The sequence below is a fragment of the Nicrophorus vespilloides genome, unplaced genomic scaffold (genome assembly GCF_001412225.1).
Source record: "Nicrophorus vespilloides isolate i.1.1-1 unplaced genomic scaffold, Nicve_v1.0, whole genome shotgun sequence".
Taxonomy (NCBI): Eukaryota; Metazoa; Arthropoda; class Insecta; order Coleoptera; family Silphidae; genus Nicrophorus; species Nicrophorus vespilloides.
This window is the reverse complement of record NW_017097173.1, coordinates 222,036-246,273: the sequence shown is the minus strand read 5'-3', so window position 1 is coordinate 246,273 and position 24,238 is coordinate 222,036. Positions and strand designations below refer to the sequence as shown.

At 31.0% G+C, this 24,238-nt stretch overlaps 2 protein-coding genes across 2 annotated transcripts; one reads left to right on the top strand and one right to left on the bottom strand.

Moving 5' to 3' along the window:
- Positions 1 to 2,758: 2,758 nt before the first annotated feature.
- On the top strand, positions 2,759 to 5,871 carry LOC108559242 (nose resistant to fluoxetine protein 6-like). The gene is made up of 11 exons (XM_017916453.1): positions 2,759 to 2,854; positions 2,920 to 3,029; positions 3,115 to 3,308; positions 3,373 to 3,539; positions 3,603 to 3,771; positions 3,828 to 4,021; positions 4,076 to 4,226; positions 4,277 to 4,466; positions 5,062 to 5,204; positions 5,267 to 5,350; positions 5,824 to 5,871. The coding sequence occupies exons 1-11, from the start codon at positions 2,844 to 2,846 to the stop codon at positions 5,869 to 5,871; spliced, it is 1,461 nt and encodes a 486-aa protein (XP_017771942.1). The 5' UTR covers positions 2,759 to 2,843.
- A 252-nt stretch (positions 5,872 to 6,123) lies between these two features.
- LOC108559241 lies at positions 6,124 to 10,781 on the bottom strand. Its single transcript, XM_017916452.1, has 12 exons — positions 10,686 to 10,781; positions 8,809 to 8,960; positions 8,501 to 8,751; positions 8,330 to 8,439; positions 8,082 to 8,275; positions 7,847 to 8,013; positions 7,213 to 7,381; positions 6,960 to 7,153; positions 6,669 to 6,908; positions 6,525 to 6,616; positions 6,330 to 6,472; positions 6,124 to 6,273 (listed from the first exon to the last, which is right to left on the bottom strand). Exons 1-12 carry the CDS (start codon positions 10,774 to 10,776, stop codon positions 6,124 to 6,126), a joined length of 1,953 nt encoding a protein of 650 aa, XP_017771941.1. The 5' UTR covers positions 10,777 to 10,781.
- Between the last annotated feature and the right edge of the window lie 13,457 nt (positions 10,782 to 24,238).

The following is a 24,238-nucleotide window of genomic DNA, read 5'->3' as shown; positions in this document are numbered from 1 at the left end:
TATATATATATATATATATATATATATATTACTATAATGCAGAGTTTCTCGACCTTTTATGTTTTGCAACCCAATATATTTGTTTGTAGTTGTACTGCGACCCAAACTCTTCTATTTGACACAAGGTGACAGCTGTCCATTTAAAAATTTCACGACCCAATTTTGGAACGCAGGTCATAGGTTGAGGAACTGTGTTCTGACGCACAACATATGTTACTTAAATTTCTATTAAACATCTATATAATGATTCAATTTAAATAAAAAAATAAATAAACGACCTTATGTTGGTTTACAACTGTTACCAGCTGAGACTTATGAATAAACTATAAATAATTGTTACCATCATAGTAGAGGGGACAAAGTAAAGTGACTTAAAAAAAAAACAAAAGAAAACTTGTTACAAATGTTTATAACGTACATATCAGTCGGAATTGTCACAAAACTGAGATTTTTGTACAGTGGTGTTCAGTAGAATATTTGGTACGGCTCTTTTGCTTTGATTCTTAAGATGCTACCCTCATATCTAATTATATTCTTATGTGTTGCTACATTTGTGAATTCCCATGGACCACTCAAAGTATACACAAATATTACAAGTAAGTTTAATTACTATTTCATAAATTTATATGAAATTTAACGTAATTAATAGAAGAAATAACAAATAATAGAATATATTTAAATATTCACCTCGGACGTTAGCCCTTTGGCCAGCCTATTAATATATATTTTTTTTATTGTATGTTAAAATTTATTTATGTATAAATTGTACTTTTTCTTATGTATTGATGTTTGGCCAATAAATTAATATTATTTAAATATTAATTGTTTATACACAAAACTCCATGTTATCAATATACAATTATTGTTGTCTGGTAGTAAATTATAAGAAAAAAAATAATCATTTGGACTATGAAATGACAGAAAAACAAGGGTCATTTGATAAAATATGAATTAAAAAATAACTATTTATTTTTATATAATATATTATAATAATAATAAATAATTCAATTTTATATATTTTTTATAATTTATAACATTTCTTTAGACCAATTTTTCAATTGTTCTATAAAACATTTTTGTATGAACAAAAAATAATATTGTCATGAATAGTAAATATTTTTATTGTTTTTCACTAATTATAAAGAATATTAAGAATATTCTGTATGATTCAATATTATTTTATTCCTATTTAGTGACTAGACTCAAACCGATTGCGAAATTCTGCTAGTGCGTAAATGTTTCCACCGGTTACGAAATATGTACGTCGTTTTATATGTGTTTTCTTGTTGTTTTATTTATTTTTTAATTTATTATTTCCAGTTATTGTGATGCATACGAAACAAGTACATTACTTAGTTTCATGTCTATTAATGTGGGTCAATCTGCTTGTATTGCTTCTCTTTAGAAAACGCGTAAGAGTTACATAATTATTCAATTCCAGAATCCTTCAAATTTCCCAGAACATATACTTTTTTAAATTTATAATACAATTTTACTTTGTGACTCACGTGATTAGATGCGTCGAGTGTGTTTAAATGCAAATTTTGTATAAAACATAGTTTTAAATTAAATTGTCGAATTGTCGTGTCTGGAATATCAATTTTATTACTTACACGAGTTGAAAACTAAAATTGTAGTTTAAATGAAATAAAAATGATAATAAACAAGAGACCTTTGATTAAGTTTCACATTAATTCTTGCATTTCCAAAAGAAATTAATAAAATAACGGAAACATTACGAGAAAACATCGATAAACTCTGGAATTTAGGAGTTGTGAAAGAAATTAGTAAAAAGAACAGTAAAATATCCAAAACAAATGCAATGATTCAAATATTTGCACCTGTTTCTTCTAATGATATTCCTATCTATACTATTTAAAACTATCATTTTTCTTGAGAAACAATGATCCATAAGAATAACCAAATTTAAAAAAAAAAACAACTTAAGTTTATTAAGTATTATAAATGTAGTCCAATACCTCGCATAGTGCGGCTTCGATTAGTACGGATTTTCTATGGTCCGGATTGAATTATTCCAAAAGTAATGTTTAATATTTCAGTATTCTGAAACAATTTTATAGACTTCTAAAAAATTATATTATACAGTTAGTTCATAAACTAGCTTAATACATATATAGATGATTTCTATGCGAAACGTCTATTTTTCAGACTTGGAATACAAATCTGGACTGAGATGTGAATGAAATTAGTAATAAAGTAATAAAACCTAATGTTAAATATTTCAGTGTTCTGATTTTTGTAGACTTCTGAAAAATTCAGTAGTCAGTGAATTTGTTAGTTTACTATTTTAACAATTCCGTAAATTATAGTATACAGTTCATAAACTAGCTTATTACATATATAAATGAGTTGCTATGGAAACGTCTATTTTTCAGACTTGGAATACAATTCCATGCCAAAATTATTCCATCTTGACGACTTCAATAGTTGCCTGGACAGGAAAAGCGATTCTCTGTACTGTTTCGCAGTTCTTCAGTTATCTCCAAGAGATAAAAGCAACGTGTCAACGACATGGAAGATAATAGAAGTAACGTAACACAAGAAGAAACAAAACACAAACGAATTAAATCTTTTGTTTTAAGGAAGTCATAAGCATGCCACGATTTTATAGGCACGACCGTCTCAGGCACGGAATTTGCATTCCCGAATCATGTCCGAATATTCCAAACCAACATTACGGCCTTGGAAATGGTACAGTCGAGCTGTGGCAAGGAGTTTCAGACTGTCACACGAAGAGTTTAGATCACGATGATTTAAGGGCCGAAGTCGTGGAAATTCACTGCGAAAATGATCAAGATGTTTATGAGATTGATTCCTGGGATATGCTGTATCTGTAAGTGTAAATGAACTTTCTTCAATGGATTTTTTTAATTTTTTATAATTATTTTGTAAATTTAGTTATTGCATATTAGCGTTGGTACTAGTGGTTGGCATAGGAACAACCTTTGAAGCTTGGGCCAGGTATAAAACACCTGAGGAATACGAAAAGATTACTACGAGCACAACTAGTAAGTTATCTAGTATAATTATAGTCCATCAATACTGCAGATACACTATAGTTCTATTACCCGGACTTTCTTGTATGTTTTTTAGTGAGGAAATTGTGCACGGCTTTTTCATTGCTCAAGAATTGGGATCGATTGGGAAGCGAAATTTCTACAGAAGATGGTAAAGCTTTGGCACCGATCCAAGGGATTCGCGTTCTCAACATGTTCTTCGTGGTAACTTCTCACACGTGCATGCTGGAACTGCACGGTCCAATAGCAAATCCAAGATTCGCAGAAGACGTACAACTAATTTCCTAATATTACCCTAACTTTTGATCTGATCAAATATTTTTTTTTATTGCAGAGCACTTTGCGTACTTTAAACATGTTCGTGAGCAACGGAAATATGGTCATGCAGACGTCTTTTATGATATCCGCTTGGATGTTGAGCTACGGCATTTGCGTTGCCTTCGAAAACAGGAAATTCAATTTCAAAGCCATGATCCAAATTATTGTGCATCGCTTCATAAGGTTTCGAATGATTTCATTTAGTTTTAATACAATAACGAAATTGATAAACTCATTGATTTTCAGGTTGTATCCACTCTTGATAATCATGCTTGGGTTCGGTGCGACATGGCTCAGGCACTCGGGGAGAGGGCCCATCTTCAACGAAATCGTCGATTACGAGTACAGAAACTGCAGGAACAATTGGTTACTCAATTTGCTGTTTATCAACAATCTATACAAGTCTGAACAAATGGTACTGCTAATAACTGATGTATTCTAAATTGTAATTAACAATTTGTTATGTTGCAGTGCATGCAGCAGACTTGGTATTTGGCGGTGGATACGCAAACTTTTATCCTGGGGTTATTCATCATGATGGCCGTCATCAAAAATCCACAGCACGCTAAGAACATTTTCGGATCTATAATCTTTCTCAGCATATGCATCACCTTCATCCAACATTATTACAACGCCTACGATATTCTCTTCAGATCTTATCCAGAGTAAATACTGAAGATTTAGTTTATTTATTAAATTAATTTTTGGTTTTCTCTTAGAATCTTATACAGCATGTACATGAAGTTGCCACAATGGCACACTATGTTCATAGGGACGCAGCACCACATCCCTTGCTACGTCCAAGGATTGGCCTGCGGTTATTACTTCCACAAGATTCGGAAGGAGAAGAAAACCATCGTCTTAAAAAAAGTAAACTACGTAATGATTTAAACTTACCAACTATAAACCATACATTTTAGGGCGTTTACTTCCTCCTGCTATGTTACATGTGGATAGGACCGATATTCACAATACTAATTGCAGCCGCTTTCTATCAAGACGGTTTCGAAGCTTCCAGATGGTTCGCCGCGTTCTACCATGCCATCGCCAAATACTCTTTCGGATTACCCATCAGCATAGCAATATTCACCTTTACATTCGGAATTGGAGGTATAACAATACATCTTCAAATAGGACCGTATGGTAGACTTTCTCAGTATGAAGCAAGTTTTCGAAATGCAACTTCCAAACTTTTCTTAATACGCCTGACTTTGAACCTGATTTTCAAAAAAAATACTTGCTACATGTTTGGAGACATCCAATTTTTATTGTAGTTTCCACAAATATCACTAAAATTTGAAATCACTGCTTGTTAATTTTTTAATTTTTTGTCAAATTTGATCGCGAATTACAGCCAAATGGCTAAATTATTCATATATACAACTTTCATATGCATCTTTTAAATCCATTTAATCTATTAAACTTTCGGAGAAAATCACTAAAATGTAAAGACACTGCTTTTTCGAAAGTTCATATGGATGAAATCATAACAATGTTTGAATACTCGTTACTTTCCTAAAACATCCAACTTTCATATGAACCTTTTTAATCTAATCAATGTATTGTAGTTTCCGAGAAAATCACTAAAATGTGAAAATATGAGAACTGCTTACGACACCCTTTTACTTTTACCATCATATCGCCACATGAACCTGTCTTCAATTAACTTTTCATTAAATTAATTAAACAAACAAATCATCAACAGGTCCGATGATTAACGTTATCAACTGGAAACCATTCCACGTCCTTGGAAGATTATCGTTCGGAGTGTACCTGTCGCACGTACATATCTTAAGAATGAATCGAGCTATCAATAAGACTCTTAGTTTTATTACGGAAAGACTCTTGGTGAGAATCAAAAGATTTTTTAAAATTATTTTTCAGCATTTTTTTTATATTATTATTTTAAGATTCGCTGGATGTTGGGTGACGTAATGCTATGTTACATCGTAGCAACAGTAATTTGCCTGTTCGTGGAAATGCCGACTTCTGCCGTTCAAAATATTATGATTAGTTCCAAGAAGGAAAAGAAAAACAAATTGAAAAATAATTGATTTTTAACAAATCTATTACCATTATGTAAATAAACATTTATTAACAAAAGTATATATGTACAAGAAAATATTTCTTATTATATATAGACAATAGTAAATTTCAGCTCATGAAACTTTTTTATCATCGTACCTTTTTTTTACTCTTACCGTAATCCTCCAGATCAGTGTTTCTCAAACTTTTTGATCTGCGACTTCCTTTTACACACAAAATTTGAAGGATCCCATGGTGTGTCGCGACCCTTACTTTGAGAATCACTGCTCTAGATGTTATTATTTCCAAATACCGGTTAATATTCCTTTTTTCTGTCCTATTAATAAAGTTAACATTTCCAAGTGTATTCAGTCTCTGAAAGTCCCGGGTAATCTTCTTCTACCAATAATGAGCTTCCCTCTGGAAACTTCTCCACATTTAGTTGGGTCCTGTCGACGCCGTTTACCAGTCCTGTTTGAAACCGGACTAATCGAGTAACTAAATATATATAGAAATATACAGCACAAAAAGACTCGAAAACACCGATCGTTTATGTTTTAAAGAACATATTTTGTGTACTAATTTTCTAGTATTTATTTTGACTTTCTCACTATGCGAGATATTTCTGTAATATATACAGAATTAACTCGCATAAGTAATAAAATATTGATTTTATAAGGAAGTTATCTTTTATTTAACACTGATTTAAGTTACAACTTAAGTTAAATTACTCTTTGTATAATTATGAAGAATGACTTTTAACTTTGTTGTCTTTTTTCTTATCAATAGACATTAAAATGTTGAGTATCGCCGAGGTAGGTAACTCGATGAGCAAGCAGAGCACAGCTCCTAATAAGTACGAGATTAGAATATCTCCGAAGACCCAACGGATCTGCAATACGTAATAAAATAAATTTCATTAATAAGTTCGTGTTCGTGCAATGTTACCAAAACTCGTTCAGTTAAGAAACTCATGTTCCTGTCTATGCCGCGGTTCATCCGCATGAAGTGCAAGTGCGATAAATACACGGTGAACGAAAGTCTTCCAAGAACATGGAACGGCCTCCAGTTGATGAATTTGCGCATGGGACCTACAGCAAATTGTAGTTGATCATCCGTTAATAAGATCATAGCCTTAAATACCTCCGTATCCCAAGAAGAATCCCAACATACCAATTAAGATTGGCAAACCGAAGCACACCCTGGAAAGAGCGTGGTAAAGAGCAGCGTTGAATCTGAAAGTGAAGCGAATTAATAAGAATAATGTTGTAACTTTTATAGTTAAACCTTGATGTTTCAAAGCCGTCATTGTAAGTGGGTGCCGCGGATAAAATTGCTCCAATTGGTAAGACGAAAAAAAAGACATACGAAACCCGAAAGAAGTTGGTATATTTTCTTGAATATTTTCTGTACTTGTGAAAGTAATATCCGCCTGCTAGTCCTAGGATGTAACAAGGTATATGGTGTTGAGTGGCAATAAACATCCTAAGCCATTGGTTCATTTTTAGATTCAATGTGTACAACATTCTGAAATCAAAAAAATATGAACAAACATCCTGAAACGAAATACGTATTTACTCTGGATAACTTCTGAACACGATGTCGTAGGCGTTGTAATAATGTTGAATGAATGTTATGGATATTCCCAGTGCGAAAATGGATGCAAAAATTTTCTTCGCATACTCCGGTTTATTTATGACCGCCATCATCGTCAATAAACCAAGAAGAAACAGCTGACTATCCGCTGCTAAATACCACGTTTGCGGTAAACACTGCAATAATCATTCATTATAATACTCGTACTTTTGTAACGTACATTATCTTAAATTACCATCTCCCCCGGTTTGTACATATTATTGATAAACAGTATGTTCAGTAACCAATTATTCCTACAATTCTTGTACTCAACATCTATAATCAAGTTAAAAAACGGTCCAGATCCTGTGTGTCTCAACAGAGTTGATGCAAAACCGATCATCATGATTAAAATCGGATATAACCTAAAGCAATAACAGATTACCTCTTTGTCGCTCTATCAATAAAATGTAATGTTTTCACATTTTATAATAATTTTCATTACTTCATTTTTGAACGCGAATTACAACCAAATGGCAACCACAGCAATAATTGAATACGCGTTAAATTGCCCAAATATTTAGCTTACTTAACCATTTTTGGATGCATCTTATCTATTACTGATTTTGAGAAAATTACTAAAATGCTTACAACCAAATAGATGAAACCACAATAAAAATTGTATTCTCCAAATATTCAGCTCTTTGGATTAATTCTATCTATTATAGTTACTGATAAAATCACTAAAATGTGAAAACAATGCTTTTTCAAGCGTTAATTATAGCCAAATGGATGAAATTACAGCAATAATTACATTTCCCAAATATACAACTTTCATATGTATCTTTCATGTCAATTCTATCTATTATAGTTCATAAAAACGAACATACCTTGCAATTCGAATAAAAATAGCATTGATAATATCCAACAAAGAAACTTTCTTGTTTTCGAATATCTGAGTAATGTTGAAGCTCAAAAGAAACGCAGATGTAATAAACGAAGTTTGCATGATTAAACTTCCATTGCTTAGAAACATATTTGCGGGTTTCAGAGTTGTCTAAATATTGAACAAAAAAAACAGTAAAACGTGATTAACTCAATTCGCACATAAATACACATAAATACATTTTCGACAAACTGCGGATTGGCCAATGGTCCTAAGAATTCTAGCATGCAAGTGTGCGTCATTATCACGAAGAACATATTAAAAACGCGAATGCCTTGGATGGGAGATAAAGCTAGCCCATCCTCACTTGTTATCTCGCTGCCCAATCGCTCCAAGTTCTTCGTCAACGAGAAAGCCGTTAACAATTTTCTTGCTGAAAAATCGGATCAATAATAATCACATATTACATTTTATTGTTTTCATTTACCTTTGGAGCTGCTGGTAATCCGTTCGTATTCTTCGGGTTTTTTGTACCTTGCACGAACTTCGAATGTGGTTCCTATGGTTACCAAAGCAAGAAAAGTCAGCAGAGTGCATCTAAATCAAAAAATATATTTTCAATAATATATCGAATGCAAACAGGATGTAATTAACGTACATGTAAGCAATATCCAACGAATCAATTTCGTAAACTGGTTGATCATTTTGACAATTGATTTCGGTGACTTCACTTCTCAAGCCTAAATGATCATACTTATGCGAGTAACAATCCGAAATTCCTTTCCACAATTCCTCAGTGCCGTTTCCCAATCCGTAATTTGCTTTTGGTATGTTCGGACATGTTTCTTGTACGCAAATCCCATGTCTTAACCGATCGTGTCTGTAGAACCTGGGCACAGTTATCACTTCCTAACAACAAATACGCTTATATAATTATATCGAGATAAATGCAATAAATTGCTTTACTTCAATAATTTTCCAGGTTTTCGATAAATTATCTACATCTTTTGGAACGAGCTGAACTGTTGCGAAACAATACAGTGAATCGCTTTTCTGAGTTAAACATCCGTCAAAATCATCCAAATGGAATAGAGGTGGCATAGACTTATATTCTAGTTCTGAAAACAATTACAAATACTTGACGTTTGAAAAACCTAACATTGTTAGCCAACTTGATTCAATAGACACTAATAAATCGTTGACATTTTTGTTTTTTCTAAATATAATAATTAGAATTGTTTGAAATTAGTTTCAATAACAATAAAAAAAAATGATATTGAATGTATAAATCAAAAATTGCAAATAAATAAATGTGAAAACACTTTATGAATACAAATATGTCTGTGAAACTAAAACATGATTGCAAAAAATAAGTAAATTTTTCATTTGCAGTATGGTTATTTGTTGAAATAAAGTAAATATTAAGTTAATTTTATAAATATAGACACAAAATAGGTGCTATAAATTAATGGAAACTCATTTATTACATAAAGTGAACAATAAATATTAGAAGAGTAAAAATAAAATAATTATTTAGACTATCGTTATTTATTTCTTCACTAGATTACTTAATTGCATATAAACATTTATTTACAGCAATACCTCGCAAAGTGCGTGTAATTCCAATATTGTGGACTGTATTAAATAGGACAAATGGTTACAAAAAAAAACGCAACTAAAAGAGACTTGATTGAAAAAAACGATGATTTATGTACAAATAAAAAGAATTTTGTGTACTAATTTTTATAGATTTTATTTTGCTCAACTAAAATTTAGTTTGTTTTGAATTTTTTAAACCGTACTATAATAAATCCGCACTAATCGAAGCCGTATTATGCTGTAGTTGATTTTTTGCAAGAAGTTAAATAAATTAGCAAGGATTTAATATTAAATTAAGAAATTTGAAGTTAATTATTAAATGAGTTATAGAATTGTTTTCGAAATTAAAACTTAAAAAAAAATAAATTAAAAGAGTTTTGTGTACTAATTTTTATATATAATTTTATTTTGCTCAACTAAAATTTAGTTTGTTTTGAATTTTTTAACCGTACTATAATAAATCCGCACTAATCGAAGCCGTATTATGCTGTAGTTGATTTTTTGCAAGAAGTTAAATAAATTAGCAAGGATTTAATATTAAATTAAGAAATTTGAAGTTAATTATTAAATGAGTTATAGAATTGTTTTTCTGAAATTAAAACTTAAAAAAATAATAAATTAAAAAGAGTTTTGTGTACTAATTTTTATATTTTTCAATAAAATTTATTTGTTTAATTTTTAAATTGATTTATGTTTCTCAACTAAAATTTAGTTTGTTTTGAATTTTTTAAACCGTACAATAAATCACAAATCCGCATAATGATATATATGTATTATGTGTAGTTGATTTTTTGCAAGAAGTTAAATAAATTAGCAAGGATTTAATATTGAATTAAGAAATTTAAAGTTAATTATTAAATGAGTTTTAGAATTGTTTTTCTGAAATTAAAACTTAAAAAAATTAAATTAAAAGAGTTTTATGTACTAATTTTTATAGATTTTATTTTGCTCAACTAAAATTTAGTTTGTTTTGAATTTTTTAAATCGTACTATAATAAATTCGCACTAATCGAAGCCGTATTATGCTGTAGTTGATTTTTTTGCAAGAAGTTAAATAAATTAGCAAGGATTTAATATTGAATTAAGAAATTTAAAGTTAATTATTAAATGAGTTATAGAATTGTTTTTCTGAAATTAAAACTTAAAAAAATAATAAATTAAAAGAGTTTATTCTTTTCAATTTAACAATTTCTTGTCACAGAATATTGTAGATCTGTTCTGCATTTATATGGAACAAAACTCACCTGTTATATTAAGAATGACTTTGATTGGTCCAACGGAACGAGCTGGAATTGCACAGAGTGCGAAAATCAGCAAAATGCACAACATTTTCATCTCACAATTTAAATAAGAGAAAAAAAAAACTACCGTGAACGTTTATAATTCACAATAAACTGCCTTCTGCATTGGAAACATATGTCTTTTATACGAACCACAACCAATTCTAAAACGTTTCGCAACATCATTTATCGCCTCGATTCCACAAAATACTTCTGCCTTAATTACAATTACATTACAAAAAATAAATACTTTCAATAAATATATATTCAATAATTGATGCATATAAACATACATGCAATAAATTGTGTTTATTATTATTAGCAATAAACTTTAACTATTTTTTCTAATACTTTGTACCTTCTATAATTAAGTGACTGGAATACATATGTAAAATATATTAAATTATTGAAAAACTTCCAAAATTAACATAGAATTTTCTATTTTCCTATAAAAATATGTAACTCTATTTACCTACTAAGACGGGTCAATTTAGTTGAAAAATATCAATATTGTCAATTTATTAATTAAATTGAACAATCGATACAAAAGTAACAGTTAAATATTATCTATAAATACGAATATCAGTACATGTACATGTTTCAACGATACAAATAAAAAATAAATCCCGTTATCCCAAGATGGTGATGTTCGCCTTGACATGATTGAACAGTTCAAGGATATCGCTGTTACCTAAGACTAGTTTACAAATAATAATGCGCCTAATTATTGAGAAAACAATACGTTGTTGCAAGGAATTATTATTTCTACTTATTTACCTTATTAAGATTATTGGTATTTTTATCTTTTTACTCATTATAATTATTAGTAAATAGATATTCATGTTTTGCATTGTTGAGATCTTGAAGCAATTGATGAATCAAGACCAGCAAAACTTTAAGTTTATATAATCAGTGATTAAGATGAGAATGAAAAGATTTTTTGGATAATAAATACATTTGTAAATACATTTAAAAAAGCAGTATGGCTTTGATCAGTCCGCAATTACTATAGTTCGGTTGAAACATTTCAAAACAAACTAAATTTTAATATAAATAAATTGTAATAAAGTAGTATACGAAAGTAATAAAAAATAATTAATAACCGCCTTTTGGACAAAGGTCTTCTATTTATATTAACTATATAGTAATACCTCGCATAGTGCGGGTAATTGGTTTTGCCAATATTTGAAATTGGACTAATCAACCCTTGATATAGTAAACAATTTCAGTTTTACATTCGATATAGTCACGTCATGAGAAACAAAATCGAGAAAAACTAGTTCTTGAATAAAATTGTTATTAATATGTTCTTTTGACACCATAATTTGTAAAGCGACAAACTATTGCAAAGGTATTTCTTTATTAACTTCTATCATATTTGAATCTTTTCGTATCTGAGTGACGGTTATTATTTTGCTGTCTGTGTAAGGTAGAAAATAGTAGCCTCAAACATAAATTAGAAATAATGTAAATATTTTCTATACAAATAATAATTTTCACATTATTTTGTCTGGAATGTAAAGTATAAGGTTTATGAACTTACTATATGTAAGTTATGTGTGGTTTTTACACGAAAAAAACGTCTTCATAGCTCTTTGAAAATTGTGTACGCAATTGCTACCATTGGGCGTTTTGTCTAGTTTGACGATAAAAAAAATGTTTGTTTCTGTTTTTGAAAAACAAAAGTGATTAATCTTCATTCTATAAGTTTGACCTGGAAACCAAGCAGCAGTCCATGGTATGGAGCGCACAAGGTGCGATTTACTTTACCAGGGCAAACGTGGTAGTTGCTATCTCACTGGAAACTGGTCAGACGGTAACTCCTGAGTAGTACACAGAAACTTGCTTACCACAAGTTTTCAAAAATTTGTTGGGAAACCAGAAAAAAGGATAATGCACCCACGCACACTACTGAAGTAAAAAACAACTTTCTTGCTCTATCTGGCATCAATGAATTTCGCCCAGCACCTTATTCTGCCGACCTAGTGATTTCTGGCTAAAAATGAAGTAAAGAGTCTTCAGTTCCAATGAAGAGATCATTTATTAAAACTTGAAAAGCTACAAAAAGCCGATTTTGAGGAATGTTTTGAAAGGTGGCTCTACTGACTTAAGAAATGTATTGAAATAAATGGAAATTATGTAGAGAAATTACAAAAGGATGAAAATTAAAAATATTAAGGTAGAATACCAAAAGAAAATTTACATGAAAGTAATGAAATTATCGAAGACAGTTCCTGTGAATAATACAAAAAAGCAAAGTGCCAATTTTGTATTCAACCATGGTGACTATATCGAATGTTCACTGAACATACAAAAAATATAATGGTTAATAAAACGATCATAATTCTATGTACATATTTTGTAGAATTTATTTCTATTTTGCTGAGTTAAAATTTAGTTCGTTGCATTTGAGTTCTCATGCTGAATGTTTTTTAAGTTTTTTATTCATTTTTTCATCACTGGAGGAGAAAATTTTGAATATCGCCGAAGTGGGTAACTCGACGAGTAAGCACAGCATAGTTCCTATTAAATATGAGACAAGAATATCCCCGAAGACCCAACGAATCTGCAACATTTCATATAAATTAATTTACATTCAGATTAGTTTTCGTTTTTATTCAATGTTACCAAAACTCGTTCGGTTATGAAACTCAAGTTCCTGCTCATCCCTCGGTTAATCCTCATCAAGTGCACGTGCGATAAATACACGCTGAATGAGAGTCTTCCAAGAACATGGAACGGTCTCCAGTTGATGAATGTGCGCATGGGACCTACATAAAATTGTAGTTATTAACCGTTAAAAAGATCGTCACTTTAATTACCTCCGTATCCCAAGATGAATCCTACTATGATTATTAGGATTGGCAAACCGAACAACACACGCGAGAAGGCTTGATAAAGAGCCGCGTTGAATCTGCAAAGTTTAAGAGTTAATGAAGTGATGTTACAAAAAAATAATATAATTAAACCTTGATGTTGCAAAACCTTCCTTGTAAAAGGGCGCCGCAGATAAAATTATAGCCGCGGGAACGATCATACAGAAAAAGTACCAAAACCGAAATTCGTATACTTCGTTGGTTTGCTTCCGCTTTTGGTATTTATAGAAGTAATATCCACCTGATAGTCCTAACATGTAACAGGGAATTTGGTGTTGAGTGGCTATAAACATCTTAAGCCATTGATTCATATTGAGATACATAGTGTATAGCGCTCTAAAAACAGCACACAATAAAATATTAAAATAATATATTATAAATTCTATTTTACTCTGGATAACTTCTGAACACGATGTCGTAGGCGTTGTAATAATGTTGAATGAAAGTCGTGGATATTCCCAGTAGGAAAATCGATACAAATATTTTCTTTGCATACTCCGGCTTATTTATGACCGCCATCATCGTCAATAAACCAAAAACAAAGAGCTGAGTATCCGCTGCCAAATACCACGATTGTTGTAAACACTGAAATAATTCTTCAATAAAATACTCGCACTTTTATAAAATTATTAACGTGATTTACCATCTCCTCCGGATTGTACATATTATTGATAAACAGGATGTTTATTAGCCAATTCTTCCTGCAATTTCTGTACTCGTAATCGATGATCACGTTAAAAATGGGTCCCCTTCCCAAGTGTCTCAACAGCGTTGACGAGAAACCGATCATCATAATTAAAATCGGATATAACCTAAAACAGCAACACAACTTTATTGTAGTGAAAATGATTTAGTTTTAGGAAGAAGTTTGAAAAAAAAAGAAAAAAAGCACAAACAATCAACTTTGAATTCGTAATTTTATTTCATTTACATCCTCCTCCTCCTCATTCTGGCCATAGTATTTTTAGCTCTGAAAACGAAGTAATTACGTTGAACGCATCTCATTCGTTAATCGAGGTATTACTGTATATATTTTTTGTTATTATTTGATATATAAATACGTATTTTTTTTTTGTATTTACGTATGACTGTTGAAAACATAATTATTTTTAAAACCTTATAAAACTTTAAAAACTCCCCGACAATCACAGATTTTGAAATATGAACAATTTGATTGAACTAATTGTAAATATTTATTCTATTTTATAAAATGTATCTATGCGGCTTTGATAAGTGCGGATTTACAATAATCCGTAAAATAAATTAGTACATAAAAATTATTGTTTTAACCATAATTAACCATTCTTGTGTTAATTTTTATGCGGTTTTAAAGTCTTGTTTCAAACAGTGCGACATATTGACGAAATAGCATTATGCGAGGTATTTCTGGATTTATAATACATTTTATTTAACTATTTTTGAAAGTTGGGCTACTTTTTAGCAGAGAGAAAACATAAAGTATATCAAGATAACTTAATACAACATGATTCTATATGTAAATAAGTTAATGATATATATCTTAAATAATAACATACCTTAATATCCTATTTATAATTGCGTTGAAAACATTTAACAAAGAAATCTTCTTGTTTTCGAAGTATTGGCAAATGTTGTAGCTCAAGAGAAACGCTGATATAATAAACGAAGTTTGCATGATTAAACTTCCATTGCTTAAAAACATATTTACAGTTTCCAAAGTCACCTAAATAATAAAAAAAAAAAAGCAAATTAACATCTTCTTAGAAAATGCACAAAAATACTTTACATTTTCGACGAATTTCGGGTTTGCCAACGGCCCTACGAATTCCAACAAGCAAGTGTGCGACATTAACACGAAGAACATGTTGAAAACGCGAATGCCTTGGATGGGAGCTAAAGCTAGCCCATCCTCACTTGTAATCTCGCTTCCCAATCTCTCCAAGTTCTTCGTCAACGAGAAAGCAGTTAACAATTTTCTTACTGAAGAATTGGATTAATAAAATCACATATTACAATTATTATTTTCGCTTACCTTTGGAGCTGCTGGTAATCCGTTGGTATTCTTCAGGGATTTTGTACCTTGCGCGTACTTCAAATGTGGTTCCTATGGTTACCAAAGCTAGCAACGTCAATAGAGCGTATCTACGTTAAAAAAAACATGTTTTCAATAATATATCGAATGCAAACAGGATGTAATTAACGTACATGTAGGCAATATCCAATGAATCAATTTCGTAAACCGGTTGATCATTCTGGCAATTGATTTTGATGACTTCACCTCTCAAGCCCAAATGATCATACTTTTCCGAGTAACAATCCGAAATCCCTTTCCTCAATTCAACAGTGCCACTTCCTAAAACGTAATTTGCTTTCGGTATATTCGGACACGTTTCCTGCACGCAAATCCCATGTCTTAACTGATCGTGTCTGTACAATCTGGGCACAGTTAACACTTCCTACAATATAATCGGTATGTGATAATGTCAAATACATATTGCATATTTCAAATTACTTCTATAATTTTCCAAGTTGTTGATACATTCGTTACCGCATCTTGCGGAGCGAGCTGCACTGTCATGAAGCAATAGAGTGAATTGCTTTTCAGATTTAAACATCTATCGTAATTATCGAGATGGAATAGTGGTGGCATAGAATTGTATTCTAATGCTAAAAATAAATTGAATTGTTAAAAGTAACTATATATTTGCGTGTTGTTTATTTATTGATATTTGACAGCTTAGTCTAATATTAGGTCATTAAGTATGAAATGAAGTACCAACTTTGATACCCAATTAACAGTTCTTTGTTTTTTATTATAAAGGTACTTCATCAGCCTTTCAGACTCACGTTATCTGTAATTATCTGTAAAATTGTAGATTAGGACGTGGCTAATCGACGCAAAGTATGTCGATAGTTTAAGAAGTTCCTATCTGACAGTTTTGATCTTTACAATGAATCATGTGACGAAAGCTATAGTGTAAACTGATACACCTCAAACTACGAGTGAATTATCAGTAAGGTTTGACGCATGAATTAAACGAAACATCAAACAATCGGCACAATGATTGGATAACAATCAAGGACAAAATACAATGTGAAACCAAATATTCACCAAAAGAAGATTATGATGTCTACTTGGTGGTCCAGCACTGATGTTTTCTACTATATCTTCATGAAATCCAGTCAATCGATTATGGCGGATGTCTACTGCAAGCAAATATAGAGAGCTTGGAAATAGATTGCCATAATTGATGAACAACTTGAAGGATAATGCTCGATAACAAGTCGCAAGAATAACGTTTCTTAAATTGTAAGTTCCTGAATTTGGAAACTCTCTGACAACCACCAAATTCCTCAGACCTACAGCAACTGACTACCACTGTTTCCATACATTCTATCACTTCTTGAAGGGAAAATTATTTAATGCCCTCACCACTCGCTCTTCAAGCTTCTCTGCTACCGTTAAGAAGGCAAAACCGTACCTATAGTTTAGGCACATACTTTGGTAAATTATACTACTTATTGTTTGAGATATAATAAACCAAACTTTCAGCTCAAAATCGGACGTTTTACACAGTAACACCTCGCAATGTGTGGGTAAACGGTTCCGCCAATATCTGTTTGAAACCGTACTAACCGAGGAACTAAATACATACAAAAATAAACCGTACAAAGAACAGACTTGTATTAAGAGTTAAAATCCATCATTCATGTATTAAAAATAATTTTTGTGCAGTAATTTTTATTTTAAAAACGGACTATAGTGAATCCGCACCTATGGAAACCGCGCTATATAAGGTATTAATGTATTTACATAAAATAAGTACTAATCTGTAATAATTTTAAAATACTTACATGTAATATTTGGAAACACTTTAATTGGTTCAATTGTACGAACTGGCAACGCACAAACTGCGAAAAGTAGAAAGAGTCGCAACATTTTTTTTTAATTATATTGATTTCAAATGTATTTTGCATAATCTCCAATTAATAGGATTAAAAAGTTAGATCTGCATGTACATGAAACAATTGTTGAAAGATTAAATTCTGTTTATATCACAATTTTCATCAGAATAATATTAATTATGTAAACAAATATTCCTGTTTTATGAATTAATTAAATTACGTAAACTAATAGTTTAAATACATTCGCTAGAATTAAATTGATAACTTGATTTGCTTCTAAAATACATTTTAAATAACGAGCACATTTGCTCTTAAATCAAATTATGACAGATTTACAACGCATATATAGGAAAAGTTTAAATAATGGAAGGGAAAAGTTCTTGAAAACAACATTTTATATACACTCAGAGTGCAAAGTTGAAAAAAATAAAAAATAAAATTAGTGCTAAGTAATTATAAGTAATTACTTATTAATAGTCTAAACATTTCCGATAGGTTTCTCATCAACAAAAGGTTATACAATAATACCTCGTATAGTGCGCCAAGATTCCGGACTGTTTGAAACTGGACTAATTAAGACACTTAATACATATAATTATAAACAGCAACTTAAATATATATAAAGTAAAATGTATTTAAAAAAAAAATTGTGACCGGACTGTACTAATCGAAGCCGGACTATATCTAGTTATATTACAATCAATAATGAAAATAAATTTGAATTATGCAAATGTTAAACGTTTAATGTATTTACAACTGACAATTTAATTAATTGTTTAATAATACTAATTATCTCCTCGTATACTTTGCATTAAATAATCTTTCATTCATTCACATTGCATCATCTTTTTTCTTTATTTAGTCGAGCGTCACAGGAAAACAAAAACTTTAGAAAAACATTAGTAAAATGCAAGGTTAACTCGAATGCATTTTAATTCTTCAAAAATATAACAAATAATAAAAATTATGACAAATATGCAGAATTGCAGGGATGAGATAACATTTCGATGTTTGTCTATAGACAATTTAGTTTCTAATAAAACATTTATTACAGCAACAACACAAAACAAAAATGTTTAACGAAACGTCTTTTCGCAATTTTATTTATATTAAATATATTTAAATTCTTATGTTTAATTAACTTTTTTATCGATTTTTTTATCAGTCGATATGAAAATTTTGCATATCGCCGAAGTGGGTAACTCGATGAGTAAGCAGACCACGGTCCCTATTAAATATGAGGCAAAAATATCTCCTAAGGTCAAACGAATCTGCAACATGTTATGTAAATTATATGAAATTTCTATTCGTTTCCTTTCATTTTTACCAAAAGTTGTTCGCTTATGAAACTCATGTTCCTGCTTGTCCCACGGTTGATCCTCAGCAAGTGCACGTGCGATAAATACACGCAGAACGAGAGTCTTCCAAGAACATGGAACGGTCTCCAGTTGATGAACGTGCGAAAAGGACCTATATCAAATTGAAGTTATTATTTGTTGATAAGATTATGATCTTAAGTACCTCCGTATCCCAAGAAGAACCCTAACATTCCAATTAGTATTGGTAAACCAAACGATACTCTTGAGAATGCTTGATAGAGAGCCGCGTTGAATCTGGAAGTGAAACGAATTAATAAGGATAATATTGATAAGTTTGTAGTAAAACCTTGATGTTTCAAAACCGTCTGTGTAAATAAGTGCAGCGGATAAAATTGATGCTATTGGTAAGATGACAAAAAATATGTACCAAACCCGAAAGAAGTTGATAAGCTTTCTCGAATGATCATGTTTTCTGTATTTATAGAAGTAATATCCGCTTGCTAATCCTACGATGTAACATGGTATGTGATGTTCAGTGGATACAAACATCTTAAGATTCATTTTTAGATACATAGTGTACAGAGTTCTGAAATAAAAGCTCCAATAGTATATTTGAAAAACATGCTGAAACGTAATGCGTATTTACTCTGGGTAACTTCTGAACAAGATATCGTTCTCGTTGTAATAATTTTGAATGAATGTCGTAGATATTCCCAGTGCGAAAATCGATACAAAGATTTTCTTCGCATATTCCGGCTTATTTATGATTGCCATCATCGTCAATAAACTAAGAAAAAAGAGCTGTGTATCCACTGCTAAATACCACGTTTGCCCCATACACTAAAACAATTCCTCAATAGAATACTCGTGGTTTTATAAGATAATTTATCGTGATTTACCATCTCTTCGGGTTTGTATATATTATTGATAAACAGTATGTTCAGTAACCAGTTATTCCTGCAATTTCTGTACTCGATGTCAACGGTCAAGTTATAAAAGGGTCCCCTTCCCAAGTGTCTCAACAGCGTTGATGAGAAACCAACCATCATAAGTAATACCGGATATAACCTGAAGCAAAAACAGTTTATAGTTATGAAATTAAAAATAAATACAATTTTAAATATGACTTGAATATGATTGAAACATTTTACCGCTTTCTGTTTCCAGATGAAAACATGTGTGCGATACAAATTAAATATACCTTGCAATTCTATATAAAAATCCATTTAGAATATTTAACAAAGAAATCTTCCTGTTTTCGAAAATCTGGCATAAGTTGTAGCTCAAGAGAAACGCTGATATAATAAACGAAGTTTGCACGATTAAATTTCCATTGGTTATAAATATATTTACATATTCCAGAGTCATCTAAGTAATGGAAAAAAAGAGGAAATTAATATTCGCCCAGCTTATAATATGCACAACAAAACTATACATTTTCGACGAATTTCGGATTCACTAATGGCCCTACAAATTCCAACAAGAAAGTGTGCGACATTGCCACGAAGAACATATTGAAGAAGCGAATGCCTTGGATGGGAGCTAAAACTAGCCCATCTTCACTTGTTATCTCGCTGCCCAATCGCTCCAAGTTCTTCGTCAACGAGAAAGCCGTTAACAATTTCCTTACTGAAAAATCGGATCGATAATAATCACATATTACATTTTATTGTTTTCATTTACTTTTGGAGCTGCTGGTAATCCGTTGGTATTCTTCGGGGTTTTTGTACCTTGCGCAAACTTCGAATATGGTTCCAATGGCTACCAAAGCAAGCAACGTCAGCAGAACGTATCTACATAAAAAAATATATGTTTTCAATAATATATTGAATACAAAAAGGATAGAATCAACATACATGTAAGAAAGATCCAGCGAATCAATTTCGTAAACCGGTTGATGATTTTGGCAATTGATTTCGGTGACTTCACCTCTCAAGCCTAAATGATTATACTTTTTCGAGTAACAATCCGAAATTCCTTTCCACAATTCCGATGTACCATTTCCCAATCCGTAATTGGCTTTCGATATGTTCGGACACGTTTCTTGCACGCAAATCCCATGTCTTAAGCGATCGTGTCTGTAGAACCTGGGCACAGTTATCACTTCCTAACAACAAATACGCTTATATAATTATATCAAGGTAATTGCAACATTTTTGCTTTACTTCAATTATTTTCCAGGTTTTCGATAAATGATCTACATCTTTTGGAACGAGCTGAACTGTTGCGAAACAATACAGTGAATCGCTTTTCAGAGTTAAACATCTATCGAAATCATCTAGATGGAATAGTGGCGGCATAGACATATATTCTAGTTCTAAAATGAATTTCAATTATTAACATCTGATTAAAACAATAATTTGGTACTAGAAATGTGCGTGAAAATTGTATTTATAATTCTTTCACTAGGTCCATTAATTATTGCATTAAACAGTTTGATCTAAAACTAGGAAAAGTGAAATACAGTGGAACCTCGCTTAACGAGCATCTCGAGTATTTCGCTTAACAAGCAAAATGAACTGTACGAAAAATGACTCGCTTAACGAGCGACGTTTCGCATAACGTGTAACTATGAGAAGAGAAATCCCGGATTGCGCGCCTTCTACATCTTTTTTAAAACTTGTGTATACATATTATGTGTATTTTTGAACATATCAACTATCTTTTTCTTAGTTTTCTTTGTTTGAAGTTTGTATTTGCTGTAAATGCAAAACGCAAATGCGACCCAATACATTTGTGTTTTCTGTTTTGATGTTATAATTATTATTATCGGTGGAAATAACAAGCCCGACAACCGAAATTTCGTCAATCAAATTCCCGACGTTCGAAATCCCGACTGTATCAAAATCCCGACTATATCGAAAATGGCTACAATAAGATTTTTAAATTATTCCGGAGCGTAGTGACTTTTAAATTGTTATTAATAATAAATAATAACAATTAATAATAACAAATGAATAATTCAACAAAATCAAATAGATTAATAATAATTTATTGTTATTAATAATGAGAGTGTAACACAACGTGACTACGCTCCGAAATAATTTAAAAATGTTATTGTAAAAATTTTCGATATAGTCGGGATTTTGATACAGTCGGGATTTCGAACGTCGGGATTTCAATAGACGGTCTGTCAGTTGCCGGGCTTGCGATATAGACTTTATTATAATATATAAACACATTAATTACGCAAATTTTAAAAGTATAAAGAGAACTCCACCAAGTCCTCGGATTGATACAAGTAATATAAACAAATATAAACTCACTTCACCGTGTGAATTGGAAAACAGTTTCTGATGTTAGTGGTCATTTAGTTGCATCTTAGTGTTGTTTGTGATCATAAAATTTTCAAACTTGTATTCAGACATGTTATTTGCGTTATTTTTTTGTGCAAAATTAATAACACTCCGAATAAAAAGCTAGAGAATAAAAATAACCATATATATGAAAAGAAAAATCATGAAATATCGAGACCAAGTTATACTTTTTTTTATCCGGCATGGAACGCATTAACGTAATTTACATTATTTTATATGGGAAAACGTATTATTGACATTTTACAATTTATTATCAGATAGTATTTTATTAATGTATAGTTTATAATTAATTGATATTACATAAATTTATCATATAAACATTTTATAATTTCTGATGTTTGATGATAAATTATGATTAAATATTAATAATTAAAAATAATAATGATTAATAATATACAGTGGAACCTCGCTTATCGAGCGACGTTTCGCATAACGAGTGACGATGAGAAGAGAAGTCCCGAATTGCATCATTTTTAAAACTTGTGTACACATATTATGTGTGTTTTTTAATACGTTTCACTATACGAGTAAAAATCCGGAAATTTTGGAACGGATTAAACTCGTTAAGAGATTTCACTGTAATTTGAATCAAAGATCAATGTTTTCTATATAATTTATAATTCTATATATCTTGAGACAATTCATATTCTGTGAGAAAACATTTTTACTGGAACAAATTATGTGTGTAAGCCAGATATGTGTATAATAAACATATCAATTCAATTGAAAAATGTGTATTCACTTTAAGAAACGTTAAATTACAATCATTGAATAAATAGGAAAGAAGTTATAGACTTACCGGTAATATTTGGAAACACTTTAATAGGTCCAATTGAACGAACCGACATTGCACAAAGTGCGAAAACTGAAAGTAAGCGCAACATTTCGTATTGGGAAAATTTTCCACAACTAAAAATGTATATAATATATATTTTTTAAATATTATAAAACTGACTAAAATCTATGTAACCCGTCCGTTACTCAGTCAGTGTATATTCAAAATGATTAAAATATTATTGTCGAAATCCACGTACGGTTTGTTTTGTTACAAATAATAACTCGAAGTTGTTTTAAGTCAATGTCATACTGAATATTGAGTGTATAAAATAAAAAGTCTGCATTTTTATGGAATTTCGTAATTAACATGTTCATTCAATAACATCAAACCAGAATTACGATGGAATATTTTTTAAAAACAATAATATTTTGAATTGTTCTTAAAAGAAATGTTAAAAAGTCAAACAACTGGAATAGAAAATATTGATTGTTTGATATTATTTATTGTAAGATTGATAGTGCGTGTAATCGGTGCCGACTGTATCATGGATTGTCTGAAACCGGACTAATCGAGGATTTTAAAACTTGATTGTATAGAACAACGATTTTCAAGCTGGTATACGCGTACCCACAGTGGTACGCGATAGATTCTTCCTAATCATCCGCCTCCGCACAACCCTAGGTGGCTGCTCCCCCAAAACACTATTCCACTCCTACAAATCCTTCATCCGACTTATCCTGACAATCTTCACAATTGCATCCTGATCCATCCTTTAGCTAATTGAAAGAAATGTAATTCTGAAAATCCTGAAACTTTATTACCTATACTTTATTCACTCTTTTATATATACTGTACTTATTGTTCTGTATTCTGTCTCTCTGTATTACTATTGTTTACTTAAGTAAAGTTAATGTTAAATGTTAATGATAGGTTGTTCAGAGGTATAGAAAAAAGTTAGTTATTATGGTCGAAAATTGTATTATTAATTTGAAGTTAGAACACTTTTTTATCCATCGTGCCTGAAAATTACTCGAAAGTCGTGCAGAAAGAGACTCTTCTTTTTAACAAGACTTCTCAGTAAACTTTGTATTCTAAATAAAGTATGTTTCAGTACCCTTACTTTCCTCCTTAGAGCTTATCTCAAGGGTTATTACATTCTAGATTTAAATTATTTGTTTGGCTCACGATTCACTCACTCCATATCAATTTTGGAGTTTGCTTTATTATTTCGAGTGATTTTCCATTTCTCGCCAGTTGTATTGTATTTATGTAATGTCTGTGGGGATTTCCACGTGTTTCTTTTTCAGCAGATAAAGTTCACCTCTGGACTGTTGCGCTCGAT